Source organism: Struthio camelus, chromosome 24 (assembly GCF_040807025.1).
Source record: "Struthio camelus isolate bStrCam1 chromosome 24, bStrCam1.hap1, whole genome shotgun sequence".
NCBI lineage: Eukaryota > Metazoa > Chordata > Aves > Struthioniformes > Struthionidae > Struthio > Struthio camelus.
The window spans coordinates 3,880,696-3,900,943 of record NC_090965.1 but is presented as its reverse complement, the minus strand read 5'-3'; the positions used below and the strand labels follow the sequence as shown (position 1 = coordinate 3,900,943).

General features: G+C 44.6%; 2 protein-coding genes across 25 annotated transcripts in view; one reads left to right on the top strand and one right to left on the bottom strand.

The window, feature by feature from the left end:
* Nucleotides 1–4,434: 4,434 nt before the first annotated feature.
* Nucleotides 4,435–20,100, bottom strand: DRAM2 (DNA damage regulated autophagy modulator 2). Of its 15 annotated transcripts, none has more exons than XM_068918120.1 (10): nt 19,964–20,077; nt 16,562–16,628; nt 16,345–16,441; nt 13,989–14,146; nt 13,223–13,290; nt 12,402–12,541; nt 9,663–9,840; nt 6,510–6,592; nt 5,260–5,352; nt 4,435–4,784 (listed from the first exon to the last, which is right to left on the bottom strand). In XM_068918120.1, the coding sequence occupies exons 4-10, from the start codon at nt 14,117–14,119 to the stop codon at nt 4,677–4,679; spliced, it is 801 nt and encodes a 266-aa protein (XP_068774221.1). In that variant the 5' UTR covers nt 14,120–14,146; nt 16,345–16,441; nt 16,562–16,628; nt 19,964–20,077; the 3' UTR covers nt 4,435–4,676. The 15 variants fall into 15 exon arrangements, with proteins under 15 accessions (XP_068774221.1, XP_068774213.1, XP_068774214.1 ...); XM_068918112.1 differs by having other exon boundaries at nt 13,223–13,317; nt 16,517–16,628; nt 19,964–20,064; XM_068918113.1 differs by having other exon boundaries at nt 13,223–13,317; nt 16,521–16,628; nt 19,964–20,064.
* The window catches only part of CEPT1 (choline/ethanolamine phosphotransferase 1), a 32,468-nt gene continuing 30,741 nt past the window's right edge, over nt 18,522–20,248 (top strand). For 2 of the 10 annotated variants that reach the window (XM_068918102.1, XM_068918109.1), the window contains exon 1: nt 20,065–20,197. Coding sequence is in view for 2 of the 10 variants with exons in the window: in XM_009667307.2 (XP_009665602.1) it covers nt 19,080–19,220 (141 nt within the window). In the remaining 8 variants the exon portion in view is untranslated. Of the gene's footprint in view, nt 19,221–20,037; nt 20,214–20,248 lie in introns of those variants that run through there. The other 8 variants (XM_068918105.1, XM_068918110.1, XM_009667307.2 and 5 more) reach the window with 7 other exon arrangements.

The following is a 20,248-nucleotide window of genomic DNA, read 5'->3' as shown; positions in this document are numbered from 1 at the left end:
ACACCACTAGCCACAGGCCTCCAACTTGACTCTGCGCCATTCACCACAACCCTCTGAGCTCGGCCATCTAGCCAGTTCTCAATCCACCTCACTGTCCACTCGTCTAGCCCACACTTCCTGAGCTTACTTAGGAGGATGGGATGGGAGACAGTGTCAAAAGCCTTGCTGAAGTCCAGGTAGACAACATCCACTGCTCTCCCCTCAACTACCCAGCCAGTCATTCCGTCATAGAAGGCTATCAGATTGGTCAAGCATGATTTCCCTTTGGTGAATCCATGCTGACTACTCCTGATCACCTTCTTGTCCTCCAGATGCTTAGTGATGACCTTCAGGATGAGCTGTTCCATCACCTTTCCAGGGATGGAGGGGAGGCTGACAGGCCTGTCGTTTCCTGGCTCCTCCTTCTCACCCTTTTTGAAGACTGGTGTGACATTGGCTTTCTTCCAGGCCTCAGGCCCCTCTCCTGATCTCCAGGACCTTTCAAAGATGATGGAGAGTGGCCTAGCGATAACATCCGCCAGCTCCCTCAGCACTCGTGGGTGCATCCCATCGGGGCCCATGGATTTATGGATGTCCAGTTTAGACAAAAGATCTCTAACCTGATCCTCCTTCACCAAGGGAGAGTCTTCCTTTCTCCAGCCTTCCTCTCTTGTCTCCAAGGTCTGGAATTCCTCAGGACTGGCCTTAGCAGTGAAGACTGAAACAAAGGCAGCATTCAATAACTCTGCCTTCTCTGTATCCTTTGTTACCAGGGCACCCGCCCCATTCAGCAGCGGGCCCACGTTTTCCCTAGTCTTCCTTTTGCTATTGATGTATTTGAAGAAGGCCTTCTTGTTGTCCTTGACATCCCTTGCCAGATTTAATTCCAGCTGGGCCTTAGCCTTCCTTGTCGCATCCCTGCATACTCTGACAATGTCCCTGTATTCCTCCCAAGTGGCCTGTCCCCTTTTCCACATTCTGTACACTTCCTTCTTCTGTTGGAGTTTTGCCAGGAGTTCCTTGCTCATCCATGCAGGTCTCCTGCCCGCTTTGCTCGACTTCTTCCTCAGAGGGATGCACTGATCTTGAGCCTGGAGGAAGCGATGCTTGAATATTAACCAGCTTTCTTGGACCCCTCTTCCCTCCAGGGCCCTACCCCATGAGATTCCCCTAAGTAGGTCCCTCAAGAGGCCAAAGTTAGCTCTCCTCAAGTCCAGCATTGCCGTCCTACTCGTTGCCCTGCTCCCTCCTCGTAGGATCCTGAACTCCACCATCTCATGGTCACTGCAGCCAAGGCTGCCCCCAACCTTCACATCTCCAACTAGACCTTCTTTGTTTGTTAGTACAAGGTCTAGCATTGCATCTCTCCTCGTCGGCGTCTCCACCACCTGAGTCAAGAAATTATCATCAATGCTTTGCAGGAACCTCTTTGACTGTTTGTGCCTAGCTGTGCTGTCTTCCCAACAGATGTCAGGGTGGTTGAAGTCCCCCATGAGAACCAGGGCCTGTGATCGTGAGGCTACTTCCAGCTGTCAGTTGAAGGCCTCATCGATGACTTCCTCTTGGTCAGGTGGCCTGTAGTAAACCCCCACAACAGTGTCACCCATGTTACCCTGCCCTTTAATCCTTACCCATAGGCTCTCAACTTGCTCTTCATCCACCCCGAGGCAGAGCTCCAGACATTCTAGTTGCTCCCTCACATAAAGGGCAACTCCACCACCTCGCCTTCCTGACCCGTCTTTCCTAAAAAGCACAGAGCCATCCACGACAGCATCCCAGTCATGTGAACTATCCCACCATGTCTCTGTCACTGCAACGAGATCATGGCCCTGTGACCGCACACAGATATCTAACTCTTCCTGCTTATTCCCCATGCTGCGTGCATTGGTATACAGGCATTTCAGAGAGCCAGTCAAGCATGCAAGCTTCCCAGGAGAGGTGCAAGAGAAGCCTCCATAGCCACGTTGCATGCTGTCTCCCCTGGCTGTATGCACCCGCTGGAGGCATCCTGACTTGAGCGGTGTTTTACTGACTCCCCTGCCACTATACCACTCCCCTTCCCCCATCTTGCCTAGTTTAAAGCCCTCCTTACCAGGCTGGCCAATCTGTTGGCAAAGACATGCGTGCCCCGCTTGGTAAGGTAGATCCCATCGCTCCCCATCAGCTGTTGATCTTCAGACAGGGTCCCATGGTCATAGAAACCAAAGCCCTGTTGCCAACACCAGCAGCGCAGCCAGCTGTTAACTTGGAAAACTCGTCTACTCCTCCTCCCATCCTTTCCCCTCACAGGCAAGATTGAGGAGAAAACAAGCTGGACTCCCAGACCCTTGACCACCATTCCCAGAGCTCTGAAGTCCCGTTTGATGGTTTCCAATTTGCCTTTCGTGTCGTTAGTGCCCACATGGAAGATCAGCAGAGGGTAGTAGTCCGATGCATGGACAAGCCTTGGCAATCTTTCCACGACATCTCTTATTCGAGCCCCTGGCAGGCAGCAAACCTCTCTAGACAAGAGGTCAGGTCGGCAGATAGGTGCCTCTGTCCCCTGCAGCAGGGAGTCACCCACAACAATCACTAGCTGCTTCTTCTGGGGGTTCCTGCACAGCACAGGGTCTGCCAGGCCCATTGCCTCCCTTGGAGCCATGCCCAGCTCCTCCTCGGCTTGGAGGGCGCTAAACTTGTTCTTCAAGGCTAAGTCTTCAGGAGGAGCAAGAGCCTTTCTCCTTCTACAAGAGGTCACCAGCTTCCAGCCCTCTTCAACAGCGTTACGATGCACCTTTACACACAGTGCTGAGCCCTCTGACAACTCCGCTGCAGTGGGGGCAGGGGACTCCCAGAGCTGAACAGTCTCCGAGAATGCCCTGTCCATCTCCTGCTCATCCTCTCGGATGCTACGCAGCCTACTAACTTCCTTCCGCAGCTCCTTTATCTGGTGACACAACTGGTCAACCAGAGCACACCTCACACAGGAGAGCTGACTGTCAGCCCAGGCCTCACAGAGAGGCCCCAGGCACTCCCTGCAGCCTGACACCTGCAGAGCTGCATCTGCTGTCTGAGGGTCTGTCTGGGTTGAAGCCTCAGACACAGCTAATGCAGCACCTCCAGCAGCCACTGGGGAACATGCTCTGCAGCATGTCATGACCATGCCCCAGAGAAGGACACACCACTGTGCAAAAATGGAGAGGTGCCTTCCTTGCCTTCTAGTGCCCTGCTGCACAAACTGCTGCATCTGTTCACTGCCTCTGTTGGCTGCACTCTGGGCCTGGCTCTTATATAGGCCTCTGCCTAGCAGTGACTCACAAGGGTGCTTGACCCACCCAATCAGGAGCCACCTGAATCAAAAGCCCCAACTCCCTCTGACCAGGGCAGCCCAGAGAGCTCGTTAGCAGCAGCCCCACCTAGCTAGAACTTCCCAGGAGAAGTTAAGTCAAGGCCCCCTGCAGGAGTCCTTGTCTAGCTCTCCCTTCCTGCTAGCAGCAAGCACCATCTAGTTCCTCGGGGGTCCCCAGAAAGTCTCCACAACTTCCAACAAGGCCCCCAAAAGGCCCAGGCAGAGCCCAGACACTGCTGCACAAACTGCTGCATCTGTTCACTGCCTCTGTTGGCTGCGCTCTAGGCCTGGCTCTTATATAGGCCTCTGCCTAGCAGTGACTCACAAGGGTGCTTGACCCACCCAATCAGGAGCCACCTGGGAGCTCCCTCTCGTGGGAGTATAAGGGACATCAAGGCTACAAGGGCATCTGTCATGCTATGCTCTGTGCTCAGTTCAGAGTTGGTGCTTCCCCCCTCTCTCTAGAATGTCAGTTGAGTGAGCAGGATGAGTGCTGCGTGCTCTGAATCTTTCCAGACTTGAGCCACAGGGACACTCTGCACATGGACTCTTGGGCAAACCTGTCTCTCAGCTCAAGCATCTTCAGGCCGAGGGAAGGAAGAACAAGTTTGGATTAGAGCAGTTTTACCCTGGAGCAGCCTGTTCTGGTCACTGTTTCTACTGACACGCCTTGTGACTCCTCCTGAGGCAATATTAAACACCAGAACTGGCGCATGCCAAGGATTCACACCCTCTTGGTAAGACCCCTTATAGCAAGAAAGGGAGCTGCTCAAGCAAATGCTACCTGGCTTCTCCTGCCCTCTGGAGGGAATTGAGGTGTAAAGAGACGGCTTTCCTCATAGGTGTCTGCTGAAGTTGGCTTTGGTGTCCTTGAGCTGTTTGCAGAGACCTTCAGCTCTGGCATAGTGTGCATGTCATGGGTCAACTCCTGCTACCCAAACAAGGGTGCCAAAAGCATAGGAAGGAAGAGGTTGGAGAGCAGCTCTAGGCTGAACTTGCGGGCTGTATACAAGCCAAAGGCCTTGGCTTAGGGAACGCTGGAGAGAACAGGGCAAGGGGCTGAAGGGGATAAATTCTGTGCTGCTGCTCCATTGGGCATGGGCAGGGAAGTGATGAGGAGACACAACTTTTTAATACCTTCATTTAATGTTTTTCATGACATTTGCATGTGTAGAAATGTTACAGGTTTGTTTACAATACTGATTAACATTTGCATTGCTGAGTGGGTAGCGGGTTAATAGCAAAGCCATTTATGTCAATTTGAATACAATCACTTCCTATTTTTTATACAAAATAAATCCTTAGAAATATCACTGTTATTGCTACTAAAGTCCTGAGTTATGTTGAGAACGTGTTCTCTTCAACTTCATTAGATGCTCCCTGCTATCAGCAGTGTCTGTTCGTCAGTCATAAAGCTCTGTGGCGTGTTATAAAGGGTTTGTCCATGAAGGCTAACAACTGCACGCAAGGAGATTTTCTATGTAAGAAAAAGAAAATATGGGGGCAACTTAGAGGTTTGTCACTTCTTCAGCATGGACAAGTAGTTTCTACAGTCAAACTAAATACCCTGAAATGCAGACCAGCTCCAGAACTATTAACCTGATTACCAAGCTGTTCTCCTAGAGTGACTCCTTAACTTGCCACGCAATTTGACAGCAAACTTCCCCTCTGACTATGATTTAGAGCTGGCATTTCAGGAAGGAGGTGATTGTGTTATTCACTGCTGTTAACGCACTAGGAGCAGGTGATTGTGTTATTCACTGCTGTTAACGCACTAGGAGCAGATCCTCCTGAGGACTGTATATAATGCTGTTCATGCTGCAGGTCTCTCAGTCTTGATGACAATGATATATATATTGTTTAGTTTAGAAACTGGTAAACACAGCCCGTTTGGCATAATATCAGGCCATTTAGAGTATGGCAAAGCACTGTTTAATGTAACTTCATTTTACCTGAAAGTCACGGATATAGGTGAGGAAAAAGCTGAGAAAGGAGAATGCTAAGGACCACTCTGAGACAGTACTGATGATGTGAGCTGTGTAGCCCTGTGTAAAAGAAGGGAGAAAAAAAAATTAGCGTGAGAAGCTACTCTTGAGCCTGCAGTGGCACAAATAAGGCGTTCTCTGATGACATCTCGCATCCACAACTATTCCCTGTGAAAAAATAAATTCTCAGGACTATCTGGAGTCTCCAAGAGTGAAGTACTGAATTTGGAGTGAGAATGACCAGGAAAACACCTGCCCCACACAACTGGGATCACTCCCCTGCCTCCCACCCCAAATTGAATCTTGAGCAGCAGTAACTGAAGGGTCCATAAAAAAGCTTGACTTGGCCAGTAACAGAACCACTTTACTGAAGTACTCCAATCTTCCTAAAAAGATCAAGGCGTTCCCTTGGAGGTGAGCAGACTTCTAGGAAGCCTCTTGCACTTCAAAGAAGAAGGGGAAACCCTCCTAACCCAGCCTGGAGAGTTTGTTCTCCCATAAACGCCCACCCCCTAACCCAGGCTGGAGAGAAGGAGGAAGACCAGGGAAGTAAGCAGAGCTGTCAAGAAGTGCATACCTTGCTGCCCCTTTTCTGCTCCAGCTGGGATCCCACCACTGTGGTATACTGGTACTTATCACTTCAAAAGCAGCTATATTGTTTGCATCCTTTGACCTTTTTTCTCCTCTTAACTCCACCAGACACCCATCTAACAGCAGCCAGGAACTCCTCTTCATTGCAGCCAGCTAGCATGTGTGATCCATAATTTACAGTTATAGTCTAACACTGGCCATGAATCTCTGACCAGCACAGACCAGACAGACCAGTATCTTGACAACAAGTTGAGGCAGTTCAGTTACTGCCCATGAGCTTAATGTAAAATAATGCTAGAAGCTGTGACTGTTTTGCCTACTGCATACTGGCTCAACTGGTAAAGCTCGCTTGTCCTGCCCCATTGCAAGTACTGAAAACACAGAGCTATCTGCAACAGCAGTAAATTCCCAGATGCATTTGTCACTGACCTCGCAAAAACACACATGTTCCTTCACTGGAGAACCCCAACAGACAAGCGAATCTGCACGGTGTGATTAGGAGCCTTAGCTTACCAAGTGTTAGGTTAGGCTGTATTAAACTTCATCTAATGAACACCTTTTACAGTGCTGAGCAAGGCGCTACTCCCATGAACTTGCTTGATTTTTTTCCACTCCGAATCACTTACTTTCTCCTGTGGGTCCCAGTGCAACTTTTGCACTAGATTAGTTCCATACAGGCCACTATATAAAACAACGGAGGAAATAAACACTGTAAAGGAATGTGTTAAGGAAGATTCAAGACAAAGCATTAGCAACTTAAAAGTTTCAATCTCAGCTCTGGATTGTTTCATCCTCAGGTTGCATGAGGATTTCTGGGTATTTTTGTGCCCCAAGGTCTCCTGAGTGTAATGAATAGTAATGATTATATGAAGTAGACTGTTTCACATCATTCCCTTCAACCTGTAGGTTGCTCCAACAGTCAACTATTGTCACACTAAAGAATTAATTATAATCTAAATCAATGATCTTTGTATTCTGGATGCTGGATCTTGTTATACCTTCTTGATCAAATATAAGATCCTTATGAAAGCACGTGGACTACGATCAAATGTGAACCATACTATGCACCTTGAATTTTTTTGGCAGTGATATTTTTCCAGTTTAACAGTGTCGGCACCTCTTTCTCTGCTTGCTTTTCAAGTTCTCAACCACCTGGAATTCTTGATGTGTGGATTATGCACTAGAATACCGTATCCTTTGAAACAGTGCCAGATACAGGGTTATTAACCTTCCTGTTTCCCTCTTAATCCGCTCAGGGTTTGCTAACTGGTTTGGTACAGTGGCAAAAAAAAACCCCAAAAAACAAAACCACATGACAACCATTCTTCGTTTGCTTGGAGACCTGGGGAGCTTCTGCATGTAGAACAATACAAATTCAGCAGGCTGCTCTCAGTTATTAAGAAGTTGCATTTTCAACACCGTACAGAGGTGAAGACACACTACATCAAATGCTACTGCCTTTATAAATGAAATTTGTATCTTAATTAACTTCTTCAATCCTTAAGAGGGTTAAAAATCAAGAGCCTCCTGATATCCAAGATTAATTTTGCTGGTGAACAAGGATGAACTTCCTGGCATGTTTATGCCTTTGAGCATACAGACTTCCAAAGCTTATTAAAAATTTGATGTGAATGATCCAGGGAGCTCTTTGGTTAAGTGATTCGAACGCTGCATGCAAGACACCCAGTTCTGCTAACTAAAATGTCCAGCTTTAATAGTTGTGTGTTACCTGCCTGAGGGACTACTGAAATGGAAAGAATTTAATCATCCAGATTCAAAAATATCTGGCTCTCACCCTCCCCTTGGTTACAGGACAGGTAACAACCTGCTTTGCTCTTCCTGCGTTGAAGATTCTTCTGTTTCAGTCCAGCAGCGCATCAGGGATTCTTAGGATTCCTTCTGGCCTCTAGTACCAGATACAACCATTTCACCCATGGCCATAGATTTGTCCCTCTTATTTTCTTTCCTTAATAGATCTAGAGCTGCTAACGTAGAAAATACTCTGACAACTACCCTTTCCTCCCACTTCTACAGCTGTCCTCACTTCCCTCTAATTCTGGTTAGACCACACTGGTTGGAAAACTCTATAGACTTTGGGCTTGTGGCTTTCTTTTTGGCATCTGTAAAAGGCTCTTAACTTTCATCCAGTTCATACTGTTGCATTTTAAAGTCTTCTCCTGTTGTGTTTGGCTCCTAATTGTTCCAAGTTGAAAAGCGTGTTCTTCTCTAGCACCCAAAATGGCCAATATGGTGAAGACTGTAATCTGTTTGGAAAAAGGAGAGCTATACAATGTCACAACTCTGTTTCATGCTGCCATGCAATTCTGCAGCTAACTCCCTGTTCCATCACAATTGTCTTCAGGATTGAAATTCCCCACTGGGTTAAGCAGTCCTGAGTTAGGGCTATCAGCTGGCTCTTTGATGCTTCCTAGGATGTTTCAGGACTTCAATTCTCTGAAGTTTTGCAGATGACTTCCTTATTCTGTGTCAAGACTCCTCAGTAGATAAGGATCCTTCTCTCTTCTTTACGTGCAACTGCCAGTGCCCAGACTCTCACGTCTTGTCCGACAAGAACAGATTATATAATCTTGCAGTAGCAGGAACGGGAGCTCAGGGATCAGCTAGACTCTCTGCCAATGGGAAACTGGGTGTGTGGTTCAGTGTCGGTTTTGGCTGTCAGCCTAGAAATAAGTGGAACTGGTGGGGATTAAATAGGTGGCCTTGCTTCAGTTGCAGAAAGACAGCATCTAATGATGATTTTGGACTTGTGCCTTTGGAATGTAAATTCTAATCCTTGAGTTTTATAGTCCTGTTTGTCACAAACTTGAGTCATAATTTTCAAAATACAATGTTTAGGTGCAATTTCAAAATACAATGTTTAATAAAGGCACTGCTGTGGTTCAGTTTCCTGATATTAAATGTCTCTGGACAAAAAGAAGGCTCCTCTTTCTGGAGGGGTTTGCCCACATTTCTGTAAAACCTGTAGCTGCTTCCAGCACTTGAGAAATGAAAATTATGGGAGATGATGGATTCCAGAGTCAAGGGAAGGTTGTAGGGAATGCCTGTCAGAAATTTCTTGTCAGTTGAACTAAAGATGGGCCGAGAAGAGATCGGGGTCAAATTGCACTTCTGACTCAACCTTGGCAGAACGCTCCAGAGTTTTCTCTCAAGCAGACTTGAGGCCATCAAAGGCGATCACTTTAAAAGCCAGCACTTTAAAGCTCCCCTGGAAGCCATCTGGCATAGTGTATCACTAACATGCACTGCTAGGTTAGTGATATTTTCTCTTATGCTATGTTCTGTACTCTTCTTGGTTTTATCCAACTATAAAAAATGCTGCAGTGTTCACACCACCAGGGAACAACAACTGATTTCTCGCCTGTTTTTTCCCCACTAAACCCACCTGCCTCAAGTATACTTCTTTCTCCTCATCTGCAATAATCTGCAGTCAAGATTCTTTGCGACAAACTCTTATTTTGTCATTTTCACTCTCTTGCGTGCATGGGGAGGGGAGAGGAGAAGGGTTTACCATCCCTCTTGTCTTTTACTAGCCAGTGACTCACTAGTGGGCTTAACCTGATGATTCCCTTTATGCTAAAGTTCCCATGTTGCAACACAGAATATGACTCCATAGTACAGTACAAGCTGTATATCTAAAGATGGCAGGCCACCTGTGGTGTATTTTTTCATATTGGCAGGTTAAACTAACCTATTTGCAAATGCTACTGCTTGTAGAGAGGTTCCTCTATTCTATGGTCATACTTCCGAGCAAAGGATACTGCTTGCAATGCTTGAACCACACCAGAGTAACACTGTCAGTCGGATCCAAAAGATGTCTTTGCTGTGAGCTTCTGGCTGCATCAGGTAGGATAGGATGGTCTGAACCAGCATATACACAGCCCCTACTCCAAATGTCAGGCAGGCTCCAATCACATGTATGTAGTATAGAATACATTTCTAAGGAAAGAAAGTACTACTAATACATAACCTGGTTTCATTTAAAGCTCAGAGAACACTTTTGTTTTGTAAACCTTTGTATGAGACTCCAGCTGCTCAATTATCTTCGTACATCTGAAGCTAAGCAGTTTTGGAACAGGTCAGTACTTAAGATATTTTCTTGGAAACCCCATATAGAGTGAGCTAGAAGCCAGCACCTAACAGCCCTCTCTATTGCTGCTTCTGGTAAGTTCCTGTGGCTAAGTTACAGATCACAGCTATATCTTAACCACAGGAATTTATAAAAGCTGTTCTCATTAGCTGTATTCAAAGAAAAATGCATGGTAACACAGAAATTGGATGAAGGAATCCCTGCAGCTGGGCAGGTAAGAAGGGTTACAACAGGCTATCTGTTGAGCTTTTCCATCTCAGGAATTTGAGTGTTTACGGAGGATAACATAATACAAGATAAACACAACACATAACCTAGTCCCAAAAATGATGTTAAAAATGAAATAGCTAGGTTTAGTCCTTTTCAACTTGAGTTTGAATATACTTTTTTTGTCAAACTAATATTTTTGATTCAACCTTGTTCTGAGAATTCAGAAAGTAATACTTTTCAACTTAAAAAAATAAATAAACAAACTAACACTTCAGGAGAATCAGATGTCAAGTAGTAAAAATCCTTAAAACTAGAAATTATTCCAGCAAAACCAAACAAACTCACAATCTATGCCATCAAAAAATTGAGTACGTTCAGTCTGCTCCTCTAATCACTAACTGGGCACAGTACCCGAAGGCAGAAAATTAAGTGCATCTTGCCAATTGTGCAGTGCAAAGCCTGGCAGCCTTACTGTACTCCCAGTCCTGCAGATGATCATTTTATGCCCTAAAGCATGAGACTGTCTATGTGTTTTACTGAGTAACTATTAAGATCAGGAATCAGAGTCATGCTTTCTTTACAATCTGAAAGTGCACCTTATGGAGTGCAAATGCATTTTAAGGAATATCCACAGCAGTGGAACAAAGACAGAAATGTAAATTGTATACATACTGCCAGTTAATAGCCAAAAGTGTGTGTTCTGAAAGCATGCACTATTCAGTGATAAGACTTCAACAGAGAGAAGTCTTTGTCCTGTATGAAAGGGAAATCAATAGCCATAGCTAGAACAGAGCAGGTGCACCAGTTCAACAGCATAAATGAAAATCCTTGTGAGCATGAACCCTGTGCCATTGCTTTTACTCCCAGACAATGAGAATTGTCTAGAGCTCTCTGTTTGATGGTTATGTCCTCTGTGTTCATCTTCACACATGTTCTTTCACGTTTTGGTTGTCTTCAGTAACTAGTGGACTTCAGGGATTTTTAGCTCCTTTTGCCGCTGGAATGGCCCTCAATAGAGCCTGACCACCACTCAGATATGCTAATGCATCACTGGCAACTTTTGCGTTGCTAAAGATTAAATGTTATACAAACCAGTTAAGAAATGCACACACATTTTCTACATTTTGATTATCTAGAAATCTACAAAAAGTAGACGTACCCTCTTCTGATCAGTGGTGGAGGCAAATCATGGAGCAGATCACAGCTTGGGCCCTCTTGCTTGGTAGATGTGGTAGAGGAGACTCTGTGATCCTGGCTACAGCGAGGGCTGTAGAAAAGCAAACTGACTGAAGCCTCCAGGAAATGTAAAGATCAACGTGCTGAGCTTCCTAAGATGGGGTGTTGAAGCAATGGAGACCTGTGCTATTGGGAAGTGAGGAAAGTAGAGCTTTCCAGGCCCTGCTGCCCTCTGCTTCTAATCCTGGCCCTGATCCAGGAGACTAAGCAGGTGCCACTGCAGCCTCTAGTGGCCGAAGGTACCAGTACAGACCCCTGAAAAAAATCCAGCTGATAACTAATATGACAAGGCTGGTGACTGCACAGCTTTCTTGCATATAACAGCCAGTGAGGCTAAATGTGGCCCTGCTGATGGTGTGAATATCTGAGAGTATCAGGTTTTGGAAAAACAAACAAAAGAGGTATTGTAGAGAAGAATAAAAAATTGAGATACTGGGAGGAAAAATTTCAAAAGCTGACTGAGATTGCAGTATTTTCAATAATTGGGTAGGTTTTGAAGGAAAATATACCAAAGAGGCTAGATTTTTTTAGAGCTAGGCTTCTTGTGGGGTCAGGTGTTTTTGTTGGTGTTATTTCTGGTTATAAATTTTTTCTAATATTTGGCATTTGATTCTCCTGAATCAAAATGCAATATACTTTATTTGTGGTCTTTTAATCTGGAACGAAGACTTTCAAATGTTCTATGAGAAGGAAACTGAAGATGTTGGCTTTCTGGAAAACTTTTTAGAAATGTTTTGGACCTTCATGAATGGCTGCTGACAAGTCCCAGAAAGCAAGTCATAAATGTGTAAGAAATTCCATACTGAAACTTCAATTTTCTAACAGTTTTCTATAGGGAATTTGATAAAAAACAGGTTCCCCCAAAAGTTTTGCTTTGAGCCAACCCCTCATATCTTATCAGATATCAGTAAACAGACAAACAGAATTCTGGACAGCTTCAGAAAATTGCAAGCAAACTACAAACCTGGAAATTTGCAATAATGCAAAGTCCAAAGCAGCTCATCAGTCCTAGTGTAAGGCCAATCACATTAAGCTTGGTGATCTTGGATTTTTCTGGATTCAGAGCATGAACTTGCTTATAACGGACATACATGGTAGCCATACCTACAAATGAAGAACTCGAATGCATGAAGATCTTAAGCTGACAAGCAGACTGTCCTTTTGAACTGGAAAGATGCTGAGTGACAAAGGCAATTACGTAATTGTTTTGAGTAACAAAAGCTATGTTATTGCACACTAAAATAGAAAGCTGAGAACTTGGAAGTTAAAACTGAAATATATATATATATATAAAAATATATATTCATATAATATCATTATAATATTATTAATATAGAATATTAAAATAATATATATTTATAAATATATATCAATATATATATATTTATTATTAAGTATAAAAATAAACACACTGACTGACTAGATTTTCTGATCTCTTTCATTTGAAAGACATACTAGGTTGTTCCCCCTGCCTCCTCCCATAATTACAGCACAAAGGGGACTGATTGCCTTAAAGTTGCCTTTCTATTTCTTTTACCAGTCTAGGTTTCTTTGGAAGGCATTTTTGGCCTTCTGGAATCTGCAACTGTCATGCTGGCTTTGTGGATAACATCCCTGCAACATGCTTTCCTCTCAATTACTTAAGAGTATTAAGACAGATTACTTAGAATTCAGCTTTTGACTGTGGTTCATTGGCTGTTTAATGTTCTGAATACAGAAACTGTTTAAAATAGTGTGCATTCCAGAACTGCTTACAGTTCGCCAAGGATAACTTTCTATACTCACCCATGAAAGCCGAAATATTTAGCATGATCCCAAATAAGCATCTTTCAGGAGGTATTGTCCCTGTATCACTGGAAGAAATAAACAGTGATCTCCATCTATATTAAAAGTATAGATGCAACACGACTTTATTTCAGTCTACAAAGAAACAGCAAGAAATAGGTTTGCAAAACCCTCCCAGCTATTTTTCACTGAATTTTTCATGACTTAAGCTATATCGTGTTAGTTTCTAGAGCTGTATAAATAAGCGTGGTAAGGACAATAGCATTCTTAGAACAAGGAACAAACATACTCGGTATAGCTATTCCTTTTATATTTATCTTAATTCTATATAAAAGGTGAATAAAGAGTAATAAAATTAGAAAATGAAGAACCTGGAAAACTGAAAGGCCAAAAGTAAGGTCATATGTGCAACCTTATTGCTATCCAGTCAGGAATGTAGATTACAGTATAGATTTACTGATGAAACCAAACTTTGTGACGGCAAGAAGCTTTATTCCAAAAAGAGGGCTAGAGATGCACCCCCAATTTTCTCATTCACCATCATTTTAAGGATACGGTCACAGAGCCACAACAACTTAAAGGTTAAACATTTGCACAAAAATAGATAGCTTTAAATAGACTCACTGGTTGTTTACAATTATATGTGTATAACTTTAATTAAAAAAATGTTGTTTAAAGTTTGGAGTTGGGGAAGAATTGGCAGGAGTGAGAGGGCAATTCAGTAGTAAGATACAGTCAACAGTGCGATTGTATCAACTTTACTGACCTGATGTAGGGTACCAAAGGGTCGACATGGTGTAGGATGATTGCAGTAATGTATGAAAATATAAAAGATGCAGCTGACCACACAACCAAAGCCACAGGCAAGAAAGAGAGGCCTTGCTGAAACCACCACATTTCCGTGTTGTCTTCTAACTCCAAACACTGAGGAATCAAATACATCAGTTTACTAAGATTTATCTCAAAAGTTTTGCTTTTCTTGAGACAAGCTCTCTATTCAGTTTGCATCTGTCAAGGATGACTCTTCACTATAAAGGCTATGCTGGGATGAAATGGATTTGATGCTGCTCTCAGTCCTGCCCTCCAAACCTGAAGTGACAGCACAGAAGCAATCAGAAATAAGCAGAAATTACATCTGGAAACGTTTGTCCTGAAGCTCTTAGATCATTAGAAAAGAAATCAGTACTGGCACTTGACAGTGCGCCTTGCCATTTGTTGCTGCCAGAAGACGGTCAAGTGGGTCACTGTAAATAACTGACTGCATTTTCTTCTTAACCTGGTGTCGTAGCACCACGTTAAAATTAGTGAGGCTGACAGAGAAGAAAATGCTAATAGAGAATATGCCCCAGCAGTGACAGTTTAATTGATAGTGGCTGTTGCAGAGCATCTAACTTCCATTAACAACCAACTGTGAAGACATGGAAAAAATGACCTAAAATTACATTAATATTTGCACTCATCTAGTACCTGTCATACTGTGCAACTAAAGATCTGTTTTAAGCGTTACTCAAATAAGCTCCCATTTCTATAAGCAAAAGCTGGCTGCTACCAGCCACAACCTGCAAATTCAAGGACGACCTATTCCTGGTGGATAGAGGCTACTATGCTTTTATAGATGGGAGAAGTTCCATTTATGGTGGAGTTAAACAGCTAACTCAATGTTCACACGCTATCCGATTCTGTAAGTCCCAGGCTGACAGCAAATCTGTGCCTCTACATCTGGTTCTGTCTGAGCAATAATAATGTATCTGTGTCACTCTGGCATGATTACATAGAAAGAACTATGCCTCCTCTGTACTCTTGTTGCGGGAGGGGTGCAATTTTCTATTAGCTTGAAATACGAAGTTCAGTAGAATTTATTTGTCCCAATTCCTATGCTTGGGCCTGTGTTTTACCCACAGAACGATATTCTTCTGGTGGAATTCCCTTTAATTCTCCCTGGTGAGAAAAGGGTGCAGAAAGTGTTTAAGCATAGTGAAACTGGAGACTGAATGGAACAGGAAACAGGGAAAAGAAGAAAGGAGGAATGAGCAGTAAAGAGTACCGATCCAAGGGCATCCGGACAAAGATCAAACAGCAATATGTCAGAAAAGTAAAATTCTATTAGGAGAGAAAATAGAAATGAGTTGCAGTACTGAGAGGATTTGAGGTAGATATTGCTTACAGTGTGAGTGAGGGCCTGAATGGAAGGAGAAAGAGAAAAGCAAAAAAACATATAGGAAACATGAAGACTAGAGAGTCTCACAGGAAGAGAAAAGAATTTAAAACAAAAGCAGGTGAATCCTGCAACAGATCAAAGCTGATCGCCTCCTTCCATCTTACTCTGTGCTCTTCTGATATAGACTAACTGCACACTGCAGATATTTGGTCCCAAGCAGTCACTTGTCTTTCCGTAGCATATCATTTTGCTGACCTCTCCCAGTATGCATGTCTAGGGCAGCCTTGCAGAAGGCCAGTTTGGTAGATTCTCGGCATAATTTGTAACAGTCAGTACCCTTTGCTCATTTACCAGAAAATGGTCACTCACTCAGGTGCTTGGGCTCCTCCTAGTCTAGAATATTAGTGATTCTAACAATACCAAATGAGCTCTGGAACAACCCAGCAATGTGGCAAAAGCCAGCTCTGTTACTAATAACTCTTGAACAGAACACAGAGATAATATCTTTGTAAAGTTAAAGGTTCAGCTGCTTCTAAGAAAGATGTTAGGTAGCAAGTAAAGGTATTTAACAGGAGATAGAGAGAATAAGAGTAAAATGATTGAATTAAAGTTGCTTAATTTCTGACCTTTAAGATTTAATTTTTCAAGTATGCATAACATAGCATTTACCCTTTAACATTGACTTTCATTTTAAGACTGTAACACAGTAAAAATAATAATGAACTTAACTTCACAGTCACATCTCTTGTATAAGTAAACTGGGAATCTGCAGGAAAGAGAAATACATACTTTGCCTAGCATTACCCGTTACAGATGTATATCCCTGAGAATGTAACTCAAAGCTCCTAGGGTCAGTCCGATAGTTACGTTTTATTTTTCCTTTAACATTTAAAAGGTGGTGGCGTTTTAGCTTTTCTTAACTAATATATTTTGCCTGAAAAAAACATAACAATATGCCACATACCTGAGAATAACGATATCACAGAGAAATGCCACCTCTAGGGGAATCCAAAGTCATCTTTCTGCTGAAGTTCCCCATTCCCTTCATTTCATTTCTAAATCTTTGAGATATAAAAGAAAATAATCAAGCCATGATGTACTTCTATACCCTTTGCTCTATACTATTTGTTCTTTACCTGCTATTAGCCATTGCCACTGACAGGACACTGATTTAGACGGACCTTTGGCCTGACTCAAAACGGCTGTTCCCATGTTCCAAGTGGTTTAAGAAATGAAGTGCTGTCTTTGCTTAAATACATACAGTGGGATGACAGAAAAACAGAAAAACAGAGGTGTTTAAGACTTTCAGATCCAAACGACTTGTCCATATCAACAGATTTAACTCGAAATGAGAAGCTTACAAGAACAAATTAAATGCAGCTGTTTTATGATCATCACTTTCACCCAATGTGATGCTGGTACCACACTAAATATGTGGCAGGATAGGTGTTGAAGCACACTAGAATGCAACTTGAATTTAATCACAGTCCCACAACTCCTGTCTCCCCTTCACATGAGTGGCTGCCACTTTCACACAACAGAGACTTCACGAGAGATGAGATACTGAGCTGGATTCCTGATGGCTGGTGACATTTATAGGGTTGCAAAGATGTCTGCAGTGTCTGGGTGCTGGGCAGATGCAGCTGGGGATAGGTTCACAGACAAAGCAGATTCTCCATCTCCTGCAGTATTTGCACGCATATGCAGAAAAAACTAATCTGGACTAAGGTGAGGTTAGTAAAGCCGAACAGCTATTCTCAATTGCCCACCTGGAAATCACTCTTATTACTTGAGAAACATGTCCACACAGGCAGTTGATCAACAGTGTCTGTTCTAGAGCAAGCCCTGCTGCAGACAAGCCCTCAGTCAATCACAATTCAGTATCTTTCTACGAGCTATCCTGTTACTCAGCCAGAAGCTATGGCCTGGACACAAATTATGAGCATTTTCATGTGGTCAGGTGTAAATAGCAGTGTGGTAGCTTCAATTGCAATCTGAGTGCTTTGGTGAGGCACAACTTTTTAACGTGAGTATAGCTGCAGGCTGGTACCTCCAAATGGCATGGTGATTAGAAATGGTTTGTGCCCAGCCGGAAAATTACAGCTCCTGTCCTCTCTTACTTTCAGATTCATACACCCCAGACAAACTCTCCTTATGCTTGAAACTGTTTCCTAAACTGTGTTCACCAACTGCTCTCTCTCAGCTGTGCCAAGTTCTTCCCTGAATTAGTCTAATCTCCTTTCATCTTTCTTGCCTTTTAAAATTTGAGTGTAAAGTGCAATAGAGTCCTTTTTCATGCATCATATGGGCAGAGTGTATATACAGGAAGCAGGAATAAGTAAGTACAGTCTTTGACCTATGCAAAGTGCTGTGTACATTTATGGTGCTGTCTACTCGAGGCTGTCCAAACTTTGCACTTCTGTGGGTAAGTCATCTCACTGCCAACCCATGAGGCTTTGAAGGTGGAGTGTCTGGGCAAGCACAAGCCCATAAAAAACCATCTGAAATCATTTGGAGGCAGGATGGGATTGTCTTGCAACTTGCCAGCTGGACAGTCCTCAGATATAATTATTATTAATGCCTCATCCTGTCCTATTGTTGTCGACAGTAAAAAGTAAAATAAAACATACTCAGCCTCCTTGATTTTCCACAAAGTCCTGTGCCAACTGAGTACATATTAGCAATGGCTGGCCTCTCTTTTCAATATAAGTAAACATTTTCTTAAGCATTTATCCTGATCTGTAGATATTTTTGTGTCCTAAGGGGCTTGAAACTGCAGATTAATTTCCACAGATCTTTCTTGTGAGATAGACATTATCAAATCATCATCAAGAGCAAGTCAAGGAAGTGCTTCAAAAGCAAAGATTTCAACCATCTTTGATTTTTTTCCTTTAAATGCAGGAAGTGTGTAACAGCACTCTGCACATGCTTGAGTATGAGGAACAGAAACTGCAGAAGATGCAAGAAAATGATCTAGACCCTTATGGTGGAAAGTTAGCCCTACCTAGAATGATAATGTTGAAAAGATGGCAGAAAGTAGGTGTGGAAAAGAGAAGTTTCTAAATTAACGTCAATGCCTAGATTAGCAATAGAAAAGGCTGCCTCAACCTGCCTCTTTGCTGCTTTCTCAGGAAGACGAGCAGAGATAAAACCATTCTAAGGGATACTCCTTTTTTCTCCAACAAAATAATCCAGCAGACACTGCTGAAGGAAGAAGACAAAATAATTTGCTTCATGCGTTCCTAAATGAGCACAAAGGTCGGATGGGGATGAGTCATAAAATGACTGAACGTGCTCATTTGCATAACTTATCGTCAGGGTCAAACTGATAACAACGGCTAAAGGTTGCTAATCCTCAAAGGACTAAAAGTAAGAAAGTAGGAAATGTTAGCTTTATTGTTCGCACTGCAGTGTAATGACAGGCAATTCTTTTTGAGTCTTTCATGCTACTGACACCAAAAAAAGTTTAAGACAGAGACGGTATTAAATCTTTTGGGTACAGGAGTCAGCTTCCAGAGAGGTGAAACGAGGATTTTTATCCCCTTGCTAACCCCCTGCTACCCAGAATGGCACGGTGCCAAACCAAACAGAGCCAGGCACAAGATACCATGATATAAGGGTGCTTTTAGAAACGTGACCCACAGTGATAATGCCCTGTTGCTACAGCTGACTGAGGAGCTCAGTGCCCAGGATGAATGCATGCTACCTGTCAGTCCAACCTGTCTAACCAGCGAAGAGAAGCTAAAAATACACGAGTATCTAGAAGCTGAGCAAGGAGAGAGTTTCCCATATTACAGAAGGGGATCAAAGCTGCTACAACGCCACGGAGAGGGACTACAGGTGCCTGTTGCGCCGGGGTGGCTCAGGGCAGTAGGAGAGAGGGAAGAAGGGAAAGGAAAAATGAGGACCAGAATAGAGGGAAGGCTGAAGAGAGGAGCTGGGCAGGAAGGAGCAAGGAATGGAGCGGGGAAAAGGAGGCGCTAGGGAGAGGCCTGGGGACACGGGCCTAGGTGCAGGGAGGTGATGGGGAGGGACGACAGAAGGGGCCAGAGGCTCGATAGGAGTGATAGGGAGGCATGCGGCAGTGGGAGGGTGGCTGGGAGATCGCTAGAAGTGGTAGGGGGCCATGGGGGCAGCACGGGGGGTGACCGGGGATCACTGGGGAGGGTGGCCAGGGGGTCGTTAACAGTCATAGGGGATCACTGGGCAGCGGGGAGGGTGACCGGGGTGCTGGTGGGGGGGTGTGTGTCAGAGGGAGCCCAAGGGACACGGGGTGAACAGAGCTAGAGGATCTCTAAAGGTCCCTTCTGCACCTCGAGCGCTCTGTGACCTGGAGGGTCCCCGAGGGGTGACTGAGAGTCGGGGGAGGTGACCGGGGAAGTCAAGGGACACTGGAAGTGTCCCAGAGGGGTGACCAGGGAGGCCAAGGGACACGGGGAACGTGTGTGGAAGGTGAACGCAAGGCCAGGAGGGTCCCTGAGGGGTGACCAGGAAGCCAAAGGCACCGGGAGGGTCGCCGAGGGGTGGCCGGGAGGCCCGGGGGCACCGGGAGGGTCGCCGAGGGGTGGCCGGCAAACATTTACCTCAGCCGCTCCCGCGCCGTCTCCATGGCGGCCCGCCCCGGCCCGCCCCGTCGCGCACCGCCGCCCCCCCTCCTTTCCGGCAGTCGCAAAAGGGCCGTAAAGCGCCGCCCAGTGCGCGGAGGCTGAGGTGAATGCTGGCTGTCCCGCGGTCCCGGTGTGTCCGGTTGGGCGGCGGGGCTGGGCCCCGCCGTCCCCTCCTTCCGCGCTGCTCGGAGCGGGCCGGGGTCGGCGAGGGTGGGCGGCGCTGTGTGTGCGTGCATGCTGGGGGGTGGTCCTAGGGGCCGG

Coding starts and splice junctions, on each gene's coding strand:
- DRAM2 (XM_068918115.1), bottom strand. CDS start 14,119: ATGTGGTGGTTTCAGCAAGGCCTCTCTTTCTTGCCTGTGGCTTTGGTT. Junction 13,318..13,988: donor CCTTTGGTACCCTACATCAG/GTCAGTAAAGTT, acceptor CTTTTAATATAG/ATGGAGATCACTGTTTATTT. Junction 12,542..13,222: donor AAATATTTCGGCTTTCATGG/GTGAGTATAGAA, acceptor CTTCATTTGTAG/GTATGGCTACCATGTATGTC.